Raw genomic sequence first — 24,361 nt, forward strand, 5'->3', positions numbered from 1 at the left:
ATATAAATATTTACAAACACCTCCATCGACTTGTGAAAATGTGATACTTTTTTGGAAGCCAACCTTCCTGAGATGTAAGGCTCAGCTATTTACGTGGGGTGGAGGCAGTTGTGTGGGCTTCGTGACTCTGGGGACCGTGACCCTCCCTCCCAGGATAACCTCCACATGGACCGGGTGATGCAGCGGGCGCGCAGTGGGGTAAGAAGCAGAGAAGGTGCCAGGCAGTGGGGCTGGGTGCCATGGCTCCAGGCCACAGCTGCGGAATGGAGGGTGTCAGCAAGTGGGGTGGGAGCCTTTGCTTTACTACAGAGGCAATTCCCTCATGCTGGGGGCCCCCAAGACCCTCTATGGGCTCACGTGGGGTCCTGGGAGTTCAGGGCTGGGAGGAGCCCCATGTCCTCTGTGTCTTAAGAGGGAGTCAGGCAGCTGTGTCCGAGTGGAGTTAGGAGAGGGCACGGGTTTAGGAGCCGGAAAACACCGAGACCAGATTTTGCATCTTTACCTCTCCTGCTCTGTGACCTTGGGCAAGTCAGTGAATCTCTGCACCGCAGTTTCCTCACCCGTCAGGAGGAGTGGTCTGCCTGGCAGACCGCTAAGAGGGTGAGGGAAGGCGGGCACGTGGGCTCCAGTGAGGGGACACGGGGAGTGAGAGCTGGCCAGGGTCGCCCTTGCTCTGCTGTTCCTCCCGAAGAGAGCTGACTGCTGCGCAGGCCTTCCCAGGCACAGATGGTGCCGGGCGCACACCAGCTGAGGGCAGGGGCTGTCGGGACCCTGGGACTGGGGTTTGAAGCTGTGCCCTGCCCTTTCCCCATATGCTTAACCAGAGCTTTTTGTGAGTGGATGCCAGTCCCTTAGCGTGGACGTGGCAGCTCTGATGAGATCCTCCTGCTCTGGCCTTGGCATTCTGACATTGTCCTAGCACACACCTTGGGGTCTGGTGGGAACCTGGCCTCACAACCCCTGTCCCCACTGGACTGAATGTCACCTGGCTCCTCCCTGTAGCTCAGGTCGCCCTCGCTCCTCCACGCTCAGTTGGCCTCTGTGCCTTCTAAGCTTGGCTCCCTCCAGGCTTCACGTGTAATCCTGTTAGGAAGGTGGCTGTGTTCACAGGCCGGGCCTTTGTCCTTCCCTGGCCCTCTCCGAACTCTGAGACATTATCGGACCTTGTGTGCATGTCACGGGTCGACATTAGGAAGAACATATCAGTGTTAATTAACTTGATTATTGTAACGTGCCTATCTCAAAACCTGATGCAATATGCCTTAAATGTGTATGATTTATTTGCTAATTATACTCAGAAAGTTAAATTAAAAGGGAAAGAATATATCAAGGTCCCTCTCTCCTCCTTTGCTTAGCCATTTCTCTCCCTTTTTCTCCCCCATTTCTCAGCCATTCTCGGGCTCATGTCTGTGACATTCCTTTGTCCACTCAGATTTCTGCAGTGTAGCTAGGAGTTGAGTAACAGTCAGTGACTTCAGATACCTTTTCTTCCTCCTTGTCATGATTCCACCATCGTGGGGTCACCACCACATTTCAACACAATCAGCTGTCTACTTTTGATCTGGGCTGGTGGTCACCACGAGTTGTGATTCTCTCTGAAAATCTGTAAAGCCCTCAACAACTGTGTTATGGGACATCTGGATAGGAAGGAAACAACTCTGGTTCTAGCTGGACGTGGTGGCCACGTCCATAATCCCAGCGTTCAGGAAGTTGAGGCAGGAGGATAGCTGTGAGTTCCAGACCAGCCTGAGCTACAGAGCAACACCCTGTCTCAAAAAACAAAACAACAAACAAGCAAACAAACAAAGATTCTGGTTCTCCTCTCTTCAGTGTCCCCCTCTCCTGGACCGGTCCACAACACCTCATCTCTAGAGCTGGGATTGTTGCTGTCACCCTCACACCTTTGAGAATAACTCAATTTCCTTCCTGTAACACAGGCATGTGAGAAAATTCAGATTATGCTTGAACACTGCCAGAGACAGAGAGCTTACTATTTCACTGGACTCGGATTGTTAGTTTTAACAGTTGAGATAAAAATATTTCCCCAAGCTCTGGTTCTGCTGTCTGGAGTTTCATAGAAAAAGTGTATTTTCCTTCTTCAAATATTTGAGAGAAATTCTATTCTCCCAAGTCTTCTCTGCAGCAAGCAGAGCTGTACTGTTCTTTGAGCTGTGTACACAGTACAAACATAGTATCTTTTCCAGGGGCCAAGTGTTCTGGCCAACTTTGGGACCACAGATCAATGTGGGCCAAGGACTGGGTCTGGTACTACCAGGGTCCTACTTCTTGATTCTTTCCACTGTTGTTCCTCTCTGTCTGATTCTAAGGCCTGAGTCAAATCAAGACAGCCTCCTGGTCCCCAGGGTCTGTGCACATGGGGAGAGTGAATGGCTAGAGCTTCACAGTGGGGGGACACACAAGGACCAGCTGAGCCCACTGGAGATCTGCAGTGTTGGGAGTAGGTGTGTGTGCATGCATGTGTGCGTGCGTGTGTGTGAGAGTTGTTTTGGGACAGAAGAGAATTTGTGGCCATGTCTCTAATCTCTGGTCTGTAGGGGTGTCAACTGGCATGAGATGGGGAGGAAGATGGTTTCTGGGGCTACACTGACCCCTGGGGTGCTCAGAAGGGCAGTGGGCCATGGGTTCCCAAATGCCTGCTGCTGGACCGACAACACAGGTTTCATCTCAGGACCACAGGGACAGAACTGTGGACACTCCCACTCTGGCAGTAAGCGGTGCACCTTTTTCTACAGGTAACTGACCAGTTGGTGGTCCCTAGGTCCTGGCTCCTGGCTGGTGGGCACTGCATCCCCTGCCTCTACAGTGTCCTGTCCCAGCTTGGATTAGGGTCCCTGCTGCCCTCCCAGGTCCCCCCTCTCTTGCTCCTGGCTTCTACAAGTCGATGTGGGCTGTGTGACTTTGCCTCTAAACCCCCTCCCCAAACGACCCCCTCCTTCACCCTATTGGCTGCCGGGGGGAGGCTTCCATTTAGTGGCATTTTCCTTTCTCATTTCATGCTGTAATGGAGATTCATTGCCAGTTTTAAATCCATAATTTGCCATGAAAGCCTCGTCTCAGGCCCAGGCTGAGGTCAAAGCGGAGAAGTAGGGCTATTTTTAGCCCTCCGAGGACTCCCTGTCCAGCTCCAGCCTCTCTGTGCTTATCCCAGCGACGTCTCACAGAGTCCTGGGCCGACACCAGGGGTGCTCAGGGCGCCGAGAGAGGGGGAACATTGGCAGTGGCCGGCTGACCTGCCCACCCTCTCATTCCTCTGAGTTTCTTCCCCTGCATTTCATTTGTCATAAGGAGGAACCAATAGAGAAACGAGGCTCAGGTTGACGCCATCATGCTCCAGCTACTCCATTCCTCTCTGGGCCTGACAAGGGGACAGAGTCGATTCATATGTCAAGTCACCAGGGATCTGCTCGCTTCCCAACAGTGACTGGTGCCTTGGACTGAATAAGCTCATGCCCTTCCAGCATGAGGGTGCTGATGGTTTAGCTGTGCTGTGCAGCATGTGTGGGTATCTGTGTGTCCATGCATATATTTGGATTTCTCCTAAGGCTAAGGTTGCCTCTGTGAGTATAAATATGATTGATGCACAAACAGGAAATCTTGTAAATGGCCAATGCCCAGCTGGGCTTCCTGAGCGAGGCCACTGGTAGGGTATGGGCTCTTGTTTGTGCTTTTGAAGGCTTGCAGAGATGTCTGAAGCAACACTCAGTCCCGAGGAACCAGCCTGCGAAGGATGGAAGGGGCTCCCTAAGGTGGCTGCACTCTGAAGGTTATAGGAAAGGAGTTTGGACTTGGGTAGCTGCTGGATCCATGCTGCGTGACGAGCACCAGGGGACCAAGGTCCTGACTTGTGCAAATCCCCATGGTCTGGGTACACGTTCCTCTTTGGCGAGTGGCTGAACCTGTTCAGCATCTTGCAGGTTCATGCTTGGTTAAAGCAGCTAAAGGACATATTATCCTTGCTCTTAGGAGCAAGCTGATTTTATCAGGGAGAAAGGGCGGGCGGAGGGGTTAAGCAGCATTATCCATATTGCATGGCTGCATGGTGGCAGGACTAGGGCAGGGGGCAAGGGCCTTTGTCCTGCCTGCAATCAGAGAATTGCCACGCTCTGGGTACAGTGCACCATGACTATAGAAGGCCACCTAGGGAGCCTGACACCCTGGGGTTGGCTGGGAGCATTGAAGGGTGGGTTAGGGTCCCTGGGGTTGTGAACAGGAGGCTGAGCACCCTGCATGTGCAGTGGGCTCCCAAGAACCTCCCTTCCCTTCCTTGTCCTTGTGTTAAAGGCCAAAGGAGCCAGAGGGGCTTGTCCTGTTGGTGTCACTGGGAGGCCAGCCCAGCTCTAATGTGACTGAGCCCTTGGACAGGCAGTGTCAGGCTTCCAGGCCACTCTGGAGAGGCCACTTAACCAGACAATTTGGCCTGTCTCATTCAACCTTGATGGCACTGGGTCAGGGAGGGTACAGATGTACATGCTGCCTCTCCCTTCTTGACAGCAGACCACCTGTCTAGTACCTGCACGAGCAGGGGAGGGAAACCCCGGGTCCATCTCCATCCTTGATGGAGCCTTCGCACTGGTTTAGCCCTGGTGAGTTTCCTGCTTCCTGTGTCACCTCCCTGCATGATGATGGTGCAGCTGGTGAGAATGATTCAAGTCCAGCGAGGCCAAGAGGAGAACGAGGAGAAGGCTGCAGAGAGGAGGCAGAGAGGCCCTTCTTTCTGGGGGCAGTGTGCAAATTACTGGGCCAGGGACATGTCAGGGTGATGGTTTTAGAATGCAGAAGCAGGGAGAGTCCAGAGTGACCCAGATCTGGAGGTCAGCTGCAGAGACCTCCAGGGCGGCCCTCCATCTTCCCTGGCACATGGTTGGCAGCACGATGGGCATCTGTTTGGGGTGGTACACAGCATGAAGGCAGTGTGCTCACTCCTCGCATGTACACAGTGTGGGCCGCAGAGGCAGCCATCATCCCGGGAGTTCTAATTTAGATGAGGGACTCTGTTGGGCTGCCTCCAGCCACTGTCCACAAGCTAAGCTAGAGCAGGTAATTACGGAATGAAGCTGGGATGGAGGGAGCCAAACTCCCCCTCAGCAGTGGTTAAAGGGGGGAAGGAGGGTGGTTGGGTTATTGAGGTGGGCAGAGTGGCTGGAAGGGAGAGGGGAGGAGCTGGCGGTGGGCTGAGGAGTGCGGGAACAGAGTGCGCAATTGCTGGGGCTGGCTTCCATATGGAGCTTCAGGAGATAAGGGCAGTCCCGTCCCTCTTCTTTCCCCTCCCTGGCTTGTTTGCTGCCCCTATCTGGGGGTGATTGGAGGGTAATGAATGTGGCAGGAAACAGGCACACAGCACAAATGAGATATAGCACCTCAGACCAGGCCAGGGCCCAGGCAAAACACGCTTAATAAGGAGATAAGGAAATCAATTCTGTCCTCCCAGGTGTGTGCCGGGAGGGGCCGGCAGAATCTGTTTTTCTTCCTCGCCTGCTGCTCAGAAAAGCTTCTCTAGGACACAGACTCTGTTGTCCTGGGAAAGAGGTTTGATTGCTGATGTCCCTGGACACTGTACAATAATAGCAGTCATAAAATGGTTCCCATAATAATAGCAGCTGCGTGCTCGTTGGTCCTGCAGCATTGCAGGCACTGTTTTGAGATGTGCTTTGCATTTGTTGTTTCTCAAATCCTTTCAGTAACTCTAGGAAGGAAGTACGGTTATTTCTCCCAAGCACACAGGAAATAGACACAGAGGAGCTGAGCAGCTTGACCAAGGTCACAGCGCTGGTAAAATGACACAGCCGGATTTCAAGTTCGGGAGTCTTGGTTTCCAGAGCATGACGTGGTGCTGCCTGCCTGCTATGCTTTGGGACTGAAATGTCCCCCAAAGGTCGTGTGCTGAGGGCTTGGCCAGCACTCTTGGGAGGTGGTGGAGGCTTTAGGAGGTGTGGCCTGGGGGTAGGAAGTTAGGTCACTGGTGGTGTGTCCCTAAAGGGGGTCCTGGGACCCCAAGCCCTTCCCAGCTCTCTCTGTCTCCACCTCCAATACGTGCTTTTGCCATAACGAATGACCACCTCACTGGCTAAAAGCAACAGGGCCAAGCAAACATAGACTGACACCTCTGAAGCTATGAGCCAGAATAAACCTTTTTTTTCTTATAAGCTGGCTTATTTCATGTGTTTTGTTACAGTAACAGAAAGTTAACTAACATCTTCTGTAAACATACACTGCCCTCTTATGTATCGGGGCTTACTATTTGCCAGGCAGTTCTTCGTAATGGGAATCTGTGTTAACCACCTCCCCCATTTGTCATCAAGCCTGGACAAATGTTCCCTGAGCACCTCATGTGTGCTCCTAGGCTAGGTGAAAGGATGCCAGATGTACCCCACACCAGCACAAGAGACTTGGGAAGAAAGGTTACTGTCTATATGACACGTTGAGTGTTGTGACTGCAGTACTTAGAGAAGGCAAAAAACAACATAGAGAGGGACAGTGGGGCCATGTGGCCTCCCAGGAGGAGGGATGTCATGGGTGACATGACAAGCAGCATGAGCTCAGGGAAGAGAGATAGAAGGGCATTTGGGCGGACGTGCAGGGTGGTGTGCAGAGGGAGCTGTAGGGGAGGTGTGATAGGAGCAGGTAGGGGTGAAGTGGGCTGGGGAGAGGGCGGATGGCAGGCTTTGGGGGACCTCGCACGCCAAGTGTATCTGCAGAGACATTTTCTAACCACGGCTGGCTGCTTGGCTCTCCTTTACTGACTTGCTTTTTGTTGTGGGGCGCCGGTGGGAAGCAGTTTCTGCAAGGACCATTTGGAAGTGGTGTCCTCTGGCTCCCTTTCAGCTCTGCATTTCCTCGCTGGATATGCCTGAATTATTCAGTGCTCCTCTCTGGTCCCTGTGGCCCAGACCACTGTGGGTGGGGAACCGAGAGGTGCTGCCCACCCTCTGGGTTTAGGAGAGTGAGCTTAGAAGCCAGGTGGGTCAGACTTCTCCATTTGCCCCTTGCAGGATCTGGGGTGTGACATCATTGTAAAAGACATCTTCTTCACTTTAATTGACTTAGTCTTTATCTTAAATAATTTATGTTGATTTAGGATGCTTTATGTCTAGCAGGAACCACAGGATAGCAGAGTTAATATTAGAATGGGCCAGGAAGAAGAGGGAAATGGGGAGGAAGACTGGGAAAATGTCCTTTTGAATAATTAATCTGACACCTGACGCTTCCTTCCCTAACTTCTGTTCCCTAACCCTGCTGAACGCAAGCTCCACCAGGGCCAGGATGGTTTTGTCTCTCATTTACTGATGGATCCCGAGTGTCTAGATTAATCCTGACATTTAGTAGGTGCTCATTGATCAAGCAGATCCTTGGCATCCGTTTCCTCCTGCTCTGAGCCCCCAGGTGGTTGGATAGATGGAGTGCAATGCCAGCCTTACCCACCCGCCCTTGCTGAGAGGTTAGTTTTCAGCCCTGTGGTTCTACACATGGAAAAGGAATCCAGGCAGTCTACATGTGCACATGCACGTGTGTGGGTACAGCTTTAAAGTGTGTGAGACTATTGTTCAGAGAGCATGCATGTATGTGTACAATTCTGAGATTGATATTTTTAGCATCATCATTTATAGAAGAATAACCAGAAATAGCATTCAACGCATTCATTCATTCATTCATTCATTCATCTCACTTTTTAAAAAGTCAAACAAATATCACTGAGTACCTCCTTTGTACCAAATGCTGGTTAGAAAGTTAACTGTAAGAGAATCCACATGTAACAAGATCATTCGAGGCCATCCAGTTACACAAGGGCATTCCACCTCCCAGCCAGAGGGCTTCCCATAGTTCCGCACATCTATATGGGAGTCAGAGGATGTCCAAATGAGCTGAATCTCTGCAGAGATGGCTAAGTTCCCCTGGCAACTGGATACAGAGGGAAGCACGGGGCTAAGGTACACAGCCAAGTCCAGAACCCCAGCATCGGATGGGGCATCAAGAGGCCCCATCTCCTACCCCACAGGCGAGATAGTGTCTAAGCCGTCCCAATCATTACAGTCTACGCCTCAGGCCCTGCACAAATCTTGGTTCCAGTGGGAGATGGCCCATTTTCCTGAAATAGTTGATGGAGCATGTTGGTCTCTTGATTTTCTGGGAGCTGGACAGTTCTAAGACATTTTTAAAAACTTGAAAAAAATCATCATCTCTCATTTTCCAGGCCAAGAAACAGACCTGGAGAGGAGTAATGGGACCAGGATCACACACACAGCTGGCTGGTGTTAGCTAGCATCAAGACCCTTGCCTCTAGCTCTGCAGCTCTCTCTGAGACACCAAAGCTCCTGAGTTGCTCTGTGGGTGGGAAAATGTCAGTCGACCTGGCAGCTCGAAGCCGACTGGAGTTCTCCATCGTCCTGCTTAGCTTCCCAGGCCCGTCCGCTTCCCCCACCTTCCCCTCATTTTCTAGCTCCTTCTCTCTGCCTCCCCGGGCAGCAAATGCTCAGCTCAAAGTTGCTTCTTGCCTGATTGCATCTGAGAGCTGGAAACACAATGCTAATTAATGTGTCTGTGACTCTAGGCTTGGCTGTCGGGTTGGTCCCCACACTCTCCCTGGAGCCCGGCAGACTCTGCAAACCGGCCCTCTGGCTTCTCCAAGCATGCTGCTGGCAGATGCATATTTTAACAATGCACATCTGTTGGTGATATAAGCTCTTGTATTTGCCCTCCTCACTTGGTGCTTTGATGGAAGACCCCCGGGGCTTCCCTCTGTTCTAGCCAAAGTATTTGCTTTGCAATTTTGCTGGAATACCATCTGATTCTGCACTCACATCTTCTGCAGGTTCTAATCAGGCTCTTACTTTATTTAATTAAAAATCTATCTCAGGCAAATACAGACTAAATTAGGAAGCTCTCTTATTCCTGGAAGGAGGAGAAGGCAGCCTCGCTCAGGGAACTGGCTGGGACATTTTCCCAAGCTGAGATGTCACAGCAAAGCAGATGGGGTCTTGGTTGGGAAAGAAGGCAGCTGGGCCAGGGTGCACAAGCACCTCTGCCCCCATATGGAGCAGCTGCTCTGTCCTCCACTGTCGCAGGACGGGGGTCCTTTTCCAGGGGGTTGGGTTGGTTTCTGCTTGCAGGAATTTCTTCCAGGGCAGAAGGTGGGTCCCTGAACCTGGAGAGATTCAGCCAGGCAGAGCCCTACAGGGCTGCTAGGTAGGAGACTTGGGGGCAGGAGGGTCTGCCCTAAGCAGTTAAGGAGGCTGTTGGCAGATCCTAGTGTAACTCTTTTTTGTTTTGTTTTTTTCTTTGCCTTGGGTTTAGTTTGCTCAGGATGAGTGTTTTTGGAGATGGCATAAAAGGCTGACAGACAAGACACCTGCTTGGTCTCCTTTGTTGACTCTCAGGAAGTCTACCAAGGGGACCCTCTAGGCCTTCTGTAATTAGCCCCCCACCACCTTTAGCTGATCACCACACTTGCAAGAATGCCCCCCTCTGACAGACCCAGCTTCACACCCAGAGGGCAGTGCCAGACCAGGCCAGTGCAGAGGGCGATATGACCCAAGACAAAGTCAGGTCTGTTCGGATGGCTCCTGAGGCCCTGCTCTGAGAAGCCTGGCTCTTAACCAGCAAAACAGATGCCATTCGGATGGCATTTGGGAGTGGGAGATGGCAAAGAGCATTGGTCTGAAGCTGGAAAATGTGGAGTTGATTTTAAATGTTAATTAAATTGTGTGACCTCCTTTGAGGGCCTTTGCCTCTCTGCGTCTCTGTTTCCTTATCTGTCAAACGTGTGGCAGAATTTGGATTTTTAATATGTTGGATGTTGTGATAGAGAAGAGAAAGGAAATGGCCCTGCTTAGCTGGCGAGGCTGAGATACCTTAAGGAGGAGATGAGTCCTTGGTCTGGTATGAAGTCAGAGTGCTCAGAGCTTAGGTTCTGCTCTTTCTTAGCGCTCCTGGCCCTCTCTAGAAGGCGAGGCAGCAGGGGCAGGCTCTTTTGAGTATGGGAAGCTGAGCTGTCTTTGAAGATGAGACCCCACAACTCTTCCTAGCAAATCTGTTCTGGTACTTTGCAAATCCCCAAATTAGGAAAAAAAAAACAAAAACTGATAACCCTAAGTTCTGCTCCCTCTTCCCTCAAGCCCACCCCAGGTTGTGGACCCGGTCCCAATTTAGCCATTCTCCCTGGAGGAAAGAGGACAGCTATCTTTCCTTAGCATCCCTGGCCTCTGCCAGAGGCTGCCTGCAGCCAGGTCGCCCAGCCGGCTGCCCCGCCCGATGGTTTATTTTTCTATTCCTTCCTTTGAAGGCCACAGGGGACTCCAGGAGTCCACCAGGTCAGGGAGGTTGGCCCTGCTGCCCCTCCCTGTCTCCAGACACCCAGCTCCGAGTTGTTAGAAATGGTCCTGGGGGACCCATCTGTTGCCCTGCGTGAAAGTGCTTGCCCCGGTGTGTTTGGGTATGTAGATCTGAAGAGGACCTGACACACTTTTAAATATTTCATTTCTCAGCAGCCGTGAGCTTTATCTACAGGCTACGATGCAGTGCCCCAGCTGCCAACCTGTCATCAAGCCTCTGAGGCAGCTGCCAAGAGGAGGCAGCAGCCGGGCTCCCCTCTTCTGGCTGCCCCAGCTCTCTCCATATGTGTCTGGTGGAGGCTTCTCTATGGGAAATCCTGGCCCAGAAACCCTGAGCCGGGCCCTCCACTTCTCGGAGCCTCAGTTTCTCACCTGGGGTAACAGCCTCTAGTTTCCAGAATAGCTTAGGCAGAGCTGAGGTGATGCATGCGAGAAAGCTTCCACAGTTGCTGTAAAGCGTTGTACAAATGAAGCTGTTATTACTCATGTGCCAGGCTGCCTCCCTGCAGCCCCCAGTCTCTCTGGAACATCTGGCCAGAGGTGGGAGATGACCGGGGCTGAACTTGTCATCAGAGACAGGCATTCTGTGGGTCACTGCACAAGCCCATCCCTCAGGGAGGTCTGCTGAATGGAGGAGCGGGGATGCGGAGCAAAAGATCTCAGGGGGAAAGTATGATTTGGAATGAGGCCTGAAATGGATTTCCCTGGGGCTGCTGACCCTTGAGCCAGGATTCCCAGGAGAAGGGGTGAGAAGGACTACAGGTCACTGGTGATTCTCCATGGACACCAAAATCAGCTTGGGGCTGCTTTTGCAGTGGACATGGGCAGAGGAGACTTGTTAGCGCTTTGGGAGAGGTTAACCCTGAAGGAAAGGACTTGTAGACCACACCACATCCTTTAACCTTTATCCCCATGGCCTAGCCTGGGTGTGGCCCTGATCACAGGAGGAGAGTGCCCAGGAATCCTCCTCAGTTCTCCAAGGCACAGTCATGCAAACTGGGGTTGGACAGTCAGAGGTCAGGTGGCCTTGGCCTTGGGATTTCTGAGGCCAGGAGAGTTCTCTTGACCCCTGTGGGTGGAGAGAGACCACAACAGTGACTGGAGGCTGGTGAGATAATGCCCAGCAGGAGCCTTTCTCCCTGACCTGGCTGGAAGGGCCCCAGAGCTGAGCCTTGGTGTTTCCCAGGACACTCTTGCCTCACATGTGACGGCTCTTACCTAGCACAGTGAGACGTGCAGGGCGGGACCGGATGGCAGCCTGGATGGCCTGGCACTCATACACAGCATCGTCTTGCAGCTCTGCCCGCAGGATCTTCAGGTGATGCTCTCCTGACAGATGGTTCCCCACCACCAGGTACTGGGGGTAACCTGTGGGAGATGGCAGGTGGGTTAGGGAGGCTAAAGAACCCTTCTTCTTTAATTTGCTTTCTTAAGCCTATCTGCAGGTGGCTCTTTAGAGATGCTATGGACATCACAGAATGGCTTCGAAAGGCTGTCCTTTTGCAAAAAGAAATGTGCACCTAGTCAACAGGGACACTGGCAGAGGCTTTTCTATCGGATCCTGCCACCTGTCTAGGAAAGGTTTTTTCACAGGAGGGAGAGATTGTGAGTCTGACACCTGGCCTGTACAGAGATGACCGCAGGTGGCCTTCTGATAACCAGTACCCGGGAGGCTTGATCAGCATAACAAGACCCAGCCTCTGTCAGGTGAATTGCAGCCCCTTTCTTCCATAACTAGCATCCCCCTCCCTCCAGCAGCCTGGCCCCTGGTTCTTTCTGTAGCTTAAAATGCTGTTTACGCCTCAACTATCTGGTTCTTCCTTTAAGCCTCATGCTTGGTGGATGGCTCCTGTGTTTCCGCATTTTAATACACTTAAATGCCTTTATCTCTGTCAATCTGTCCATTGCCAGTTTACTTCACAGGTTAAAAGCACTGGATCTGTAGAGGGTAAAGAGGAAATTTTATATATCACTCTGCAGCATGGAGGAACATTTGAGACAAACAGGACAGCAGTGGGAGCTCTCAGCAGGTGACAGCTCAGGGTGCTCATCTCAAGGTGGGGGGCGCAAAAGCCGGAGATTTGCAGGGCGGGCCTGTGTGTGTGTGTGTGTGTGTGTGTGTGGTTATCGGTTTTAAGGTTAGGATGACCATTAGAGAGGAAAGGGAGGAGACACAGATGCTAACTGTGGTCAGATGCAGCTGGCTGGGTAATTGCTCTGTAAAGTGCTCGGTACCGTGGCCTACTAAGTAGACATACATCATTTAGAAAAGGAGACAAATGGGAGGCAGGAGGGAGAGACAGAAAAGCCAGCCTGAGATTTGCAGAGAGAAGACAGAACAAGAGAGAAAAGGCAGGAAAGAAAAATATTTGGAAAAGAATCAAGATTGCCTGTTGGGAAGAAGTTTTGACCCAGGACGGACAGGACAGGAAGTAGAAATCAGGCCCCTGCTGAATCTCTGGGCGCTCTGAGCCATAAGCGGTCCTTCTCTGGTTATTTCTGCTACCTACCCCGAGCCCTAGGGCCTGATTAAGCACTTATGAGATGCTCAGGACACTTAGGAATTTGGGGCCCCTTCTACCACTGGCAATGAATAATAGATAAATAAAAGTTTGAGGATGATAAATCATTAATCAGCTTTCCTGCTGCTGTGTAGGGCTGAATATAAATACCACCATAAACCATGGCTGGCCAGGTGGGGCTGTTGCCGTCTTCCCTGGACACTGGACCTACACCTCCTTAGTTTGTCCTGGTAGGATCCATTCTCATCCCGCCTCTCGCCTGAGCTTATCCTCGCCCGTGTCCCTTGCACCATGGATTTACAAGTGAACCCCTGCACCCTCCCTTTCTCCTGGCTCTGGTCCCTCTCTCCCGTCAGAGTCCACTCTGCTCGTACCACCCTTCGGAGGCTCGGACGATTGCTCTCTCTGCAGGACCTTTACCAGAACAGTGGAAAATTGTAGAAAACACCACGGGAGGAGAGGATTGGACACTCTGGCTCTTATAAAGAAGAGATAAGACAGGGGAGAGAGAGAGAGAGAGAGAGAGAGAGAGAGAGAGAGAGAGAGAGAGAGAGAAAAGAGAGTGAGGAGAGAGACAGAGAGACAGAGAGAAGCAAGTGCTTTCTTCATATGTTTCCAAGGCCTTGATGTGTGGGGGTCAGATGTGCTCCCAAGGGCAACACCAGCACTGGCAGCACTGGTAGCATGAAGCCACGTCAAATATCCCTGACCATTCGAGGTGTCCAAACAGAGATCTGGGTGGGCTGCCAGGGACAGAAGGGAAGTCCTCATCACTGGCTCTATTCAAGCAGAGGTTGGATGGTCACCTCTCTCCTGCCAGGATGATTTCTACCCTGGATGGAAGGCTGGACTGGGTGCACTCTAAGGTCCTTTTGCTTCCCTAAGTTTAGAGTGGCCCAGAGGTGAGGCAGGGCTTCCTGGGGCTGGCTACACCAGGGGCCACCAGTGCCCATTTTTGGCAAGTGAGGTAGGGCACTTTGAGCCTCTGGATGAGTTGCCGCAGGCTCTGAGGGTTTTTCCCACACAGCTGAGCCATGCATGGCTGCCGCTTGTCCCCTCATGTCACCAAAAGGCCTCATCTTCCACAGCTGTGCAGGCCCGGCCAAAAATGTTCAGAAGGCAGTTAGCTGCCACCTATGGGCACTGCCTGTGTCCCACTCATGCCTGCCACTTTCCTTCCCCGTGATGGGCTGGGGAGGGAGCCCACGTAAGTGAGGCTGGCTCTCCCCGCACTGGGCTCCAAGCACCCCTCTCCCAGCTGCTGCAACCCTCCGTGCAGCTGGCTCGTGTCCCCACCCTCCAGCCCAGCCCAATTCCTGCTGTCCTGTGATTATCCCCCAGTCTCCTGCAGGCATCTTGGCTGGAGCTGGTGTTTTTGTTGTCTTGCAAGCTATCAGCAGCAGGATTTTGCTCTCATGAGCTGCTGAAAACATCAGTGATGGGTTTGTTTGTATTTGCCTAATTAGGCAGCGAGCTGTGATGCTATCCCTAGGACTGGCAGCATCTCTGGAAAACAGAAGCATAGATTTCAGGACTTTCTAGCTCCTTTATAGTATCATTAATCTCTGTCTACTCCCAAAGGAGGTCAAATTATCTGGAGTGTGGGTTCTACAGTCAAACTGCTCGGGTTTGATGCTGGTATATCTCTTCCTTACTCTGTTGTCTTGGCCAAATTACTTTAACTTCTTGTGCCTCAGTTTCCTTATTGGTAAAATGAGGGCAATGCTGCTAGCACCCAGGTGAGGACTGGATAGGGTAGCCTCTGTAAAGTGCCTGCACAGTAAGCAGTCTCTAAATGTCATTTGGCCCAGGTGGAGGGCTCTGTCTCTGGAAGGGAAAGCAGACAGAGCATAGGGACCACTTGAGGCCAGCAGACAGGGTCCCACACACTGGGATTGGTTATCTACTTGAGTCAATGTCTCTCTTTGTTGTGATTCTATTTACCTGTCAAATAAAGAGAAAACCCTTTGTTCCTTCTAGACAACTGCAGATTTATGAGATAATTATCTGAAAAGTATTTGAACTTCTTAGAAGAAAAGGGTTCTATCCATATGAGGGAGCATATTTATAAGTCATTTTCTCTGGCTGGGTTTCCAGTCTCGGGGACCAGGGGAACAGTTAGTGTCCCTTTGTGAATCAGCGAGTCTGTCATTCCCAGTAGACTGAAGGGGGTGACATGGTTGAATTGGAAAGACTGAGGGGTAGCAGGTGAAGTCTTGCCACAGTGCCTCAGTTTCCCTGTAGGAAAGCATTCTCAGCGTTAAGGGTCTTACAAATACTCGCTGAGTTGTGTGGAGCTGTTTTGCTCCATCATCAGCCAAGCGAGCAGCACTGATTGATCCTGGAAATATCTATCATTATTGTCCAGATGGCATTTGGGGGACATGTGCAGAGCCAATGTCTACCTGGAGCTCAAGCTGTGCAGGAAGAGGGCTTGCTTTCCTCCTGTAACTGGAGTTGAGCTGGAGAGCTCAGAAGCCCATGTTGTTTGTTTGTTTATTTATTTGTTAAGCATGGAGCAGGCACCAATCCAGGATCCCAGAAGTCATTTATGGGCAATGATCCAGGCCACGATGACCACTCTGTGAATCATCCCTGGTGACCCAGGACTGCTTCTCGGCCACTGACCTTGCAAGCCCCCTGCTCCTGGTGGAAGGCTGACCACCACTAACTAGGCATGGGGCAGCCTCTGTGACAGCCACAGTGCAAGGCTGAGCTCAGGACCACTCGGAGCCTGAGCAAGTTTCATCTGGGGAGGTTTTGATGTTCTTCCCATTTCTCTCTGGTAAGGAAGCTCAGAGTCTCTGAGATTGGCTGGTTCCCATAGCACTTAAACTTTACGGCTACACAGTATATTTTGGAGATATTGTTGTATATTTTATCTGTGCTCAGCTGGGCTTCAGGATGCAAACTCTGTGACTGCTATTGACCATTGCTATAATGTTTCAATATACATTTTTGGAAAGACATAACTCACATTCTAAAATATTAATTTCCCAACTATCATGTTCCTGAGTACACTGCGATTTTTATTTTTCTACAGCTGTACGCCGTGAAAGATGCAAAGCTCTTTTCAGCAGAATATGTATTTTTCACTCAGCCTCTGCCCCCAGCCATTCCCAAATCTCCAGGGAAGGACACCCAGACCTGCCCTCTGAACTGTGCCATTGATATCCAGCTTAGCAGCCTGGCACCTAACCCCCCGGGGTGGAAGACTCCTGGCTGATTGGAGGATGGTCCGTTCCTCTTTTCCCCTGGGGAAGGATGGGTTGGGAAGGGGTTTGCATGGTGGCACGGGTAGCCATTCACAATAGTTGACACTTGATGCCAAGCGGGGCATTCATAGGTTTACTGCGGACACCTCCTGTATTTTCTTTTCTTCCCATGACAAGATGACCCCTACGGTCAGCCAGATTTCTTCTTGAGTTATTAGTTTGCTTGGCTTCCTTATTGGGTGAGAAGCTGGATCGCACCTTGATAAATGAGGGATACACTATGGGCCAAGAAACAAAAACACTCGATTCCTAGAAATTAGACTTAGGTGAAAGGTGTTTGACTGGCATAGATTCCCGATGGTAACACTGTGCTATGTTTAGGACTCACCACTGGAATGGGGTCTGCAGCCCTGGAGCTCTGGGGTTCTAGACCTAGCTGGTCTCTGCCTGGGAGCTGCAGGGAAAGCTGGAGTTCTCTCTCCAAACACCTGTGGCAGAAGGTGGGTTTTCTGGGGAGGTGGCTGGGCCTGCCTGGGCAGGTTTGGAGGTACTCACTCGAGAGGTCTCTGCCTACACCCAGGGCCAAGCCGTCCTTGATCCACAGAACGAAGCCATCGTATTCAGGGATGGCGCACAGCAGCGTCACCGGTTGTCCGGATACCACCACCTGGTCCTGGGGCTGCTGGCTGAAGGAGTAGACTTGGCCTAGGAAGGAGACAAGCACAGCGGTGAGTTCTGTGCCGGGAGCAGCCCACAGGCTCCTCTCAGCTTCCAGAGGCAGAGATGAGGCTGACCTAGGGGACCAGGCTTCCCCCTTTTGTCCCAGTCTGCCACTTCTGCTGGAGACCTTCATGCCCAGCTTCATCCTGGTCCAGGGCTGATTCTCCACCCAGCCCTCTGCTCATCAGTCCTTATCACTAACACTGGGGACCAACCATTCCCAGTCCCCCAGCGGCCACCCCAGCTACCCTGGGGATGTGCTCCTGTCTTTGTCTTGGGTGAACTCCTACTGAACACCACTTGGGTGGTTTTAGTCAAACATGGGATCACAGGCACGAGTATGGTTTTAGCAGCTGCTGGCCAGGCCTAGAGCAGATCCAGGAGCGTGGGTGGTGTTCAGGATGACACACGTGCTGGAGGGAGCTGCTGGCCTGGTTGTGCTGCATCTTCCTGTCCCTTCCTTTCCTGTAGCAGGCGCTACCCAGCCTCCCGGGGCTGGTCATCCATGGGGCCTATGACTGCTGTGTGCTCCAAACCCAGACAGCAGGAACCATGGCAGCTATCAGTTCCTGTTTTATTAAACCAACACCCTCAAGGTACGAACAAGATGCCAGGCTCTGGGCTCAGGTTTTTGAATATTAGCTCATTAATATTTTCAGACTAGTAGCAACTTAAAAATAGCAAGCACTATTTTTACCCCCATTTTTGGGGATGAGGCACCAGGAGGTGAGGTAAAGTGACAGGAGCCGTGCTGGTGGGTGACAGGGCACTCCCAGGTGCTGCATCCTCCCTGTGGTGGTGGCAGTAAGAGCACCCAGTGTGTCATGTGAAGCCCGCCTTGCAGGGGTTGGGAAACGGGTCCCAGGGACTGAGTGAAATTCCCCAGGGCGCTCCCTGGGCGCAGAGAGGCTGCGAATCCACATCTTCCTGGCCCTAAGCGCCAAGTTCTCACTAGCTGGGCAATGTGCGTGCAGGTCCTGAGGCCTGGTCCTGGCAGCTCCAGCTGCTAAGAAGCGTGGTGGCATGGGCCCCGCTTCCTGAGTGGCCACAGGGTGACAGGACACTGACATTCACCGAGCGTCTGAGCAGTGTGATCAGTGCTTTGCACAACCCCTCTGCGGTCCATTTTATATACTTCAGGGTGGAAACAGGCCCATTTGATAACAGAGAAGCCAGGGTCAGAGGGTGCAGCACCCCCTCCCCACCAAGGTCACCTCTGAGTTCTGAGCCCTCCCTGCCCTGTAGACACAGACATGGCACCTGGAAATCGATGGGGCCGACGCTGCCATGGCCTCACCCCTCCTCGCTGGGAGTCCTGGATACCTGCAGCTGCCCACGTAGGGGACGCAACACTCCAGGCTGGTTCACACACAGGGCTGAGCGTTCAGCCGAGGAAGCAGCGGAGGAAGGGAGCCCGGGGCACCAGCAGAGGGTGTGGTGGGGGCTCCCACGAGCAGAGATGCAGCTCCAGGCTGCAGCAGGTGGCCGGGTTCACAGCCTGCTGGGGCCTGGCTGCATCTCTGAGGAGGCTCATTAAAAATCACATTGGCCTTGAATTGTGGGAGTAACACTTTTTATTCTGATTTGAGCTTTACAAATTAGATTTCATAGGACATTTTAATCAGCTGTGTGTGGTGGATTTTCTCTCTCTCTCTCTCTCTCTCCCTGTCTCTTCAAGTTTTCTGTTGTAATTAGACTGTTTTGGCACCAAAACAAGAGAGAAGGACAAATAGCCGAGAGAAGAGGAAGGGGAGAGGCGGGAGGGGGCAGGAGAGAAAGAAGGGAGCTGGGGAGGAAGAAAGGTGGGCAAGAGGTAGAGGAGGAGAAGGAGAAAGAGAAGGAAGATGGGAATGGGAAGAAGGGAGGAGAGAGGACCCCTGCCCCAAGCGCTCCCCTCCCTGCTCTAATGACGATTTCACAGCACATTTTTTTTTTATCTCAAATCTTTCTGGAGAGGACGGTGTCAAAGTAGCCGCCAAAGACTGCGCTATCAGAGAGAATTATCAGGTTGTCAGCCGGGAGCTGAAGGGGCCATAATGAGAAGGCTGGAAAGCAAGCAGTGCCCATCCCAACCTGCCCTTCTTGCTTCCTCTTGGTGGGAGGAGAGGAGGCGCTGGGTGAGGCTGCCTGGGAATCAGGGTGCGGGAGGCATCCTTGGGGGCAAGGGTGAGTTCTGGCTGTTTCCATGGAGACGGGGCTCTGGAGGACACCGCAGGCCTGGGAGAAGGGCTCAGTGGAGGTGGCTCTGGGTGGCCACATTGGAGGGTGTGAGACCCAGGAGTGGGGGCTGCACAGGTCCCCTGGAATAACATGTGGGGCCTGGTGGAGTAGGGCAGAGCAGGGGACAGGAGAGGGCCTGGAGCGCAGCACTGTCTGACACAGCCTCCCAGATGCAGACACCAGAAGACTTCAGCGTCCAGCTCTGTCTCAACCCTGACCACTCAGGATCGCCTCACCCACAGAACACAATTAGTAACTTTTAAGGGGGGGGGGGTCAGTGGTGAGAATTATCATTGACAATTTTCTTTTCCAGTCCAGTTTTAATTTTTGTGCGTCACCAGCATCACTTTTTTCTTTTAAACCAGGCGCGCCCTTTCAGCGGGATGCACTTTTTCCTCGTGGTGCTGGGGCTAAAAGCCAGGCCCTCGACGGCTTGTGTGACTGAGTGTGGGGAGCGGGTTAGAGTTGAGGTACTGTGGGGAAGAGAGGTGGGGGGTAGCAGCCTGCTGCTTTCACCCAGGGGACAGATCTGGGGCCGTTCCTGCCCAGGGTTCTGGGGGGCGCATTTTGGGGCCACTGTGCTGGTCATCAAACCTCTTGCCCCTTGTCCTTGCTGCCCATTTTCTTATGTCCATTTTCTTTCCTCCTCCACAGACGTGAAATGTGAAATGTGAATGGAGCTCGGATCATTTCGGTGCCCTCTTGGAGGTGACCCTGAGGGGACGGTGCTCCTGGACAGCGTTTGCTTATTTCCTGCACCCTGACTGTGATCTGCCAGGCGTCGGTGCCCTGCTGCACTGTCTGGAGGGTGCACCGCACCCCTCGTGGCCGTGACCTGCACGCTTCATCTTCTCTCTGCGTCTGCTCAGGCCCGGCCGTACTTCTCCGTTCCTCCTGCTACAGCCCAAGCCTGGACCTCACTGCCCGGCTTCTTCCAACAGACTCAGCAGCTTCCATAGCCGTGTGCAGTGCTCAGGCCACCCTGAGTGTTCTGGTCGGATCGCCACTGCCCTAGAGGGTCCCCTTCCCAGGGTGGACCCTCTGTGGCTCCCCACTGCCTGTGGGACAACACCCACCTTGGCTCTGGCATCACACACCTTGCCACAGTCTGACCCAGTGGCTGCCGGTTAGTGCTACTGTCCCCTTCCTCTCTGTCCCATGGTCTCTGGATGGCTGTGCCCTCCTGCTCAGCCTGGCCTCCCCAGGCAGCTGTGCTTACCCTTTGAGGCCCAGATCTCTTCCCAGGGAACTTCTGCTACTCACAGGGGTCCTCATCTCTCTTTTCCTCCTCTCCTTTCTTTCCCTATCATTCTGCTTTCAGATCCCCTTCAATTTCTCCAAAGCTTATTGAGCACCTTTATTGATCCCAAAGAGTGGAAAAGAAAGAGGAACCAGTGTGCACCATCCCAGAGAGCAGAAGCCATGCTATCTCCTTCCCAAGGGGCCCCGAGCCCGGCCCAATGTGTGAGCATCAGATATACCCGTGTGAAAGGTGCCTCTGTGCTGGTATTGGACCTATTCTAGACCGTCCCCTGGAATCTGTGGCCGCTGTATTATAAACTACCAACCAGGCAAACTCTGGGCTGAACACATGCACAGTATGAGACAGGCGAGGCATAAAGAGAAAGGCCAAGTCTTGAGGATTCTGGCTTTATAGGAGGAAAAAAGTCATTGAGTTATGCAAGGCAGACCTGCTGGATGCTGGGGCTGGGCGTGTCAATGTGTGTGTTGCACCAGTTAGTGCCCGCATTTTATAGGTGAACTAACTCAGCACTGCTGCTGGGATTTCAAAGATCCCCTAAAGATCATGACTTGACCTGATTTGACTCAAGATTTTTGACTTACAATATGGTCAAAGAGATGCACATGCAGAGAAACTGCACCATGACTTTAAAGTTGGAACTTTTCCTGGGCTGGTGATGTGTAGGGTTCAGTCCTCTTTTGTGATGCTGGCAGTGGCAGCAAGCCACAGCCACCAGGTAGCCACTCGGACACACGACCGAGACGTCCTCGTGCTGTGGTATAAACCCGTGATGTTTGCATGTTAGGGGTGTCACAGGCAGTTCCCACTTTGGGTATTTTCATTGAAGGCTTATTGAGATGCAACCCCGTTACAAGTTGAGAAGCATCTGGACAATAAATAATACTTTTATTGTCGTGAAATTTATGATAACCAACTTGTACTGAATTTCAAGCATGTGATAACTTTACATGGGTTATTTTATCAAGTTGCCTCCAGCCCTATGACTTAGGTGCCTTACCTGACCCAGGAGAAGATGAGCTGGTCTGAGGCCCACGGCAGGGGCAGCGAGAAGGAACACGAGCCCGGCACTTTTTTTTTTCTTTTTACGACAGGGTCTCGCTATGCAGCCCAGGCTGGCCTTGAACTCACTTTGTAGCCCAAGCTGGACTCAGAATCCTGCTGCGTCAGCCTCCTGAGTGCTGGGATTACACACAGGCATGTGCTACCATACCCGGCTGAGCCCCGAATTCTTGCTCCAGAGTTATATCCTGAGGCCCTTCTTTGGACCTTATGATGCAGGCCTTGTGCTCTGGAGCTCGAGCACCTGCCTTGGCCTCCATCTCCTGCTGCTGCCCTTGGCCAGTTCCCCTTGGTGGTTTCGCATTGTGTTCATGGGCGAAGTTCTTTGGATGGGTTGGAGCCCCCGCCCAGCCAGGGAGACTTCCTGAGAAGGTGAGTGTGGGTGTAAGGTCCACAGATCACCCCCCAAACACAACCACACCAGTCCACAGAACTCTGTCCTTTCATCCAGCCCTTTGGGATGGAGCAGGCACAATAGTGGTAAGCAGTAGAGTCAGGGGATCTCACTGACTTGGGTTTGAATTTTAGCACCTCTACTAACTTGGTGGGCCTCACTTTTCCCATCTTCAAAATGGGAACAATAGCAGCCACCTCTGAGAGTCACTGTGGAGACTCAGAGGAAGTCATCTGGACTAGCTGGCTCCAAGGGTGGCTCACAACGAGCATCGGTTGAAGAGGGCCTTTCCCATCACAAAGGCTGCTGTTCCTCTTCCAGTGCTGCCTTTCGCTGTGGGCTGCTGAGCTCTGAGGGAGTCGGGGTGGGGTGGGGGTGAGAAGCCCAACCTGGAAGGGCAAATGGTCTCCTGTTGATGTGATGGGGAGATGAGAGCTTTTAACTAGTATCAATGATGACTGAGGAATCTGTGTTTCTCTTAAGAGCAGATTGTCCCCTTAGCCTCTGTGTCCTTCTCAGGTGGGGCCATGGCCAATGTTGGGGTGGTCCAGCACAATACTGGAGGCAGTGGACCAGCTATTACGAGCCACACCTTGTTGGGGGAAAAGAGGTGGCAGAATTGTCCGTCCTGGCTGCTCCAGGGCACGGGGCTTGGGGGTGCAGGCCACTCTGGTCCCCTGTCGGGGTGGCGTGAGTCAGCTTCTGCTGCAGAAGAAGCTGTGTAAGCGCAGTCCTGCAGGGCGCTGGGGCAGCGGGGATGGAAACACGTTTGAACCTCACTCCTGGGGCAGGTGTCTGCTTGCTGCTGGTCTTGTCTCACAAGGGTGGGGTCCTGTATAACGAGGGGCCCAGGGGCTCTCAGAGCATTGTGAGAACCCCAAGCTGACTCCCCGCCCCATCTGCACATCTCCCCTGTGCGTCACATCTGCTGGGGCCTTGGGCAGGCCCAGAGCCCTTGCCCAGGAAGTGGCGGAGTTGGAATCTGGGGATGAGACACCCTGAAGAGCTCTCTGTCCCAGCTCAGGGACAAGGAGCAGGAGGAAGTGGGGTGCTGAGCAATGGTGCCCCTCCCCGTCCTCCTGCCACTGCTCCCACACCTGTCTGCAGCTTCCCCATCGTATTGAGGAGCTTTTCTCTAAGGTCCTGTAGCGCCCCTTTCCTCATGTCCAGTAGACCCCAAGGTCTCAGGCCAGACTACCCTGGAGGGGCATCAGCCTCGTTAGCATGGATCAAACCTCCACCCTCTGGCTTGGGAGGTCCCACAATCTTCCAGTGTGCAATGTTTAAAATGCCCAAGACACCCTGCTTCTGCACAAGAAGCAGCACATTCTTTTGGTCCTCAGTCTAAATTCTCCCCGCAATGCCCAGCTGTTTTCTGGGGAGAAGGGAGGAATTCTGACATGGAAGGCGGAGGTTACGAGGGTCACATGACACCGTGTGCCTGCTTTAGAGCAGTGCTCCTGAGAGTGGCTGCTAGGCACAGGTGCACACAGGTGCATTTAGGGGGCCCAGGGAGCCCTCCTTCAGGCCCACCTCTTCCTCAGCCAGAATTTTCTGGCCTCTGCTCCTTGCCAACCACTTTAGATTTTGATGGAACAATTCTTCTTGTTTTAATAGGATGTTGAAAAGCCTCTGATGTAGAATTTCTGGAGCAAATTTTTTCTGAGGCTGCAAGGCAAGCTGAGGGATCCAAGATGCAAATGTGCAAGCTTTTGTGGTTCTGGGCCCTCCCTCTCCCCTTCCCCCAGCACTCCTCCGCCTTCCTTAGCCCCTCCTCTCTGCACAGCCCCAGCCAGGGCCTGGTCAGCACAGTCTAGAAGCTCTGTGGGGAAAGACCGTCTGTGCGGTCCCAGAACCCACGGCGCCTCGGTCTCTGTATGTGCAGAACAGGTAGGGAAATGGCCAGTGTCCCCAGGCCCCTGGCATTTGGGAATCTCCCCACCTGGCCTCAGAGAAGCCAAGGTACTCATCCGTCCCAGCCACCAACAACTGTCAGCCCTCACTCTCTTGGGACACACGCTGAGCTTTTAGGGTCCCAGGTCTGTTGCCAGCCCATAGGGAGTGTCTCTCTACTGTGCTTGCATGGTGTCAGGCAGCATGGACTGGTTAGTATAAAGTGGGAATTAGGGAGCAGCTGTAATAGCAGAGGAGGTAAACCTCTGTCCTTCCTGAGCCTGACACGGGGTGGGGCAGGGGGGTGCCAAACTCCCCGCTTGCTCTGCATTTGGAGCTCAGCTGGGAGGTAAACATGAGAAGGTTCTTCCGTTGCCTGGGCTGGCTGCTTTGCCTGACCTTAGCTCAGCAGCAGGGCATGAGAGTCCCTGGATGGTCTCACACACGACCACCGATCTCTAGATTACAAGGGGCAAGTGGTGGCTCTCACAGAGAGGTCAGATTAAGTTCTTCTGGGGTTTAAGCAAAGTGTGCTTCATGTATGGGAACTGGAGAGTGGGGACAGGGAAGGCTTCCTGAAAGAAACCATGACTTGAGAATGTGACTGAGGAGAAGAAGAAACACAAGTAAAGTTATGAGTGACAGGTAACCCTCAGCTGCCTGCCCAAGGGTCACCTGCCAAGGCCTGAGTCCTGGAAGTTGAAAGAACACAGTATGAACCAAAGTTC

At 52.7% G+C, this 24,361-nt stretch overlaps 1 protein-coding gene across 6 annotated transcripts in view; it reads right to left on the bottom strand.

Annotated features, from left to right (window-relative positions):
* The window catches only part of Kirrel3 (kirre like nephrin family adhesion molecule 3), a 547,843-nt gene that overhangs the window by 72,563 nt on the left and 450,919 nt on the right, over positions 1–24,361 (bottom strand). For all 6 annotated transcript variants that reach the window (XM_063256032.1, XM_063256030.1, XM_023566166.2 and 3 more), the window contains 2 exons: positions 16,639–16,788; positions 11,565–11,714 (listed from right to left, as the gene is read on the bottom strand). In XM_063256032.1, coding sequence (XP_063112102.1) covers positions 11,565–11,714; positions 16,639–16,788 — 300 coding nt within the window. The remainder of the gene's footprint in view (positions 1–11,564; positions 11,715–16,638; positions 16,789–24,361) is intronic.

The sequence above is a fragment of the Cavia porcellus genome, unplaced genomic scaffold, assembly GCF_034190915.1.
Source record: "Cavia porcellus strain 051 isolate PalLab524CR breed Dunkin Hartley unplaced genomic scaffold, mCavPor4.1 scaffold_9, whole genome shotgun sequence".
Taxonomy (NCBI): Eukaryota; Metazoa; Chordata; class Mammalia; order Rodentia; family Caviidae; genus Cavia; species Cavia porcellus.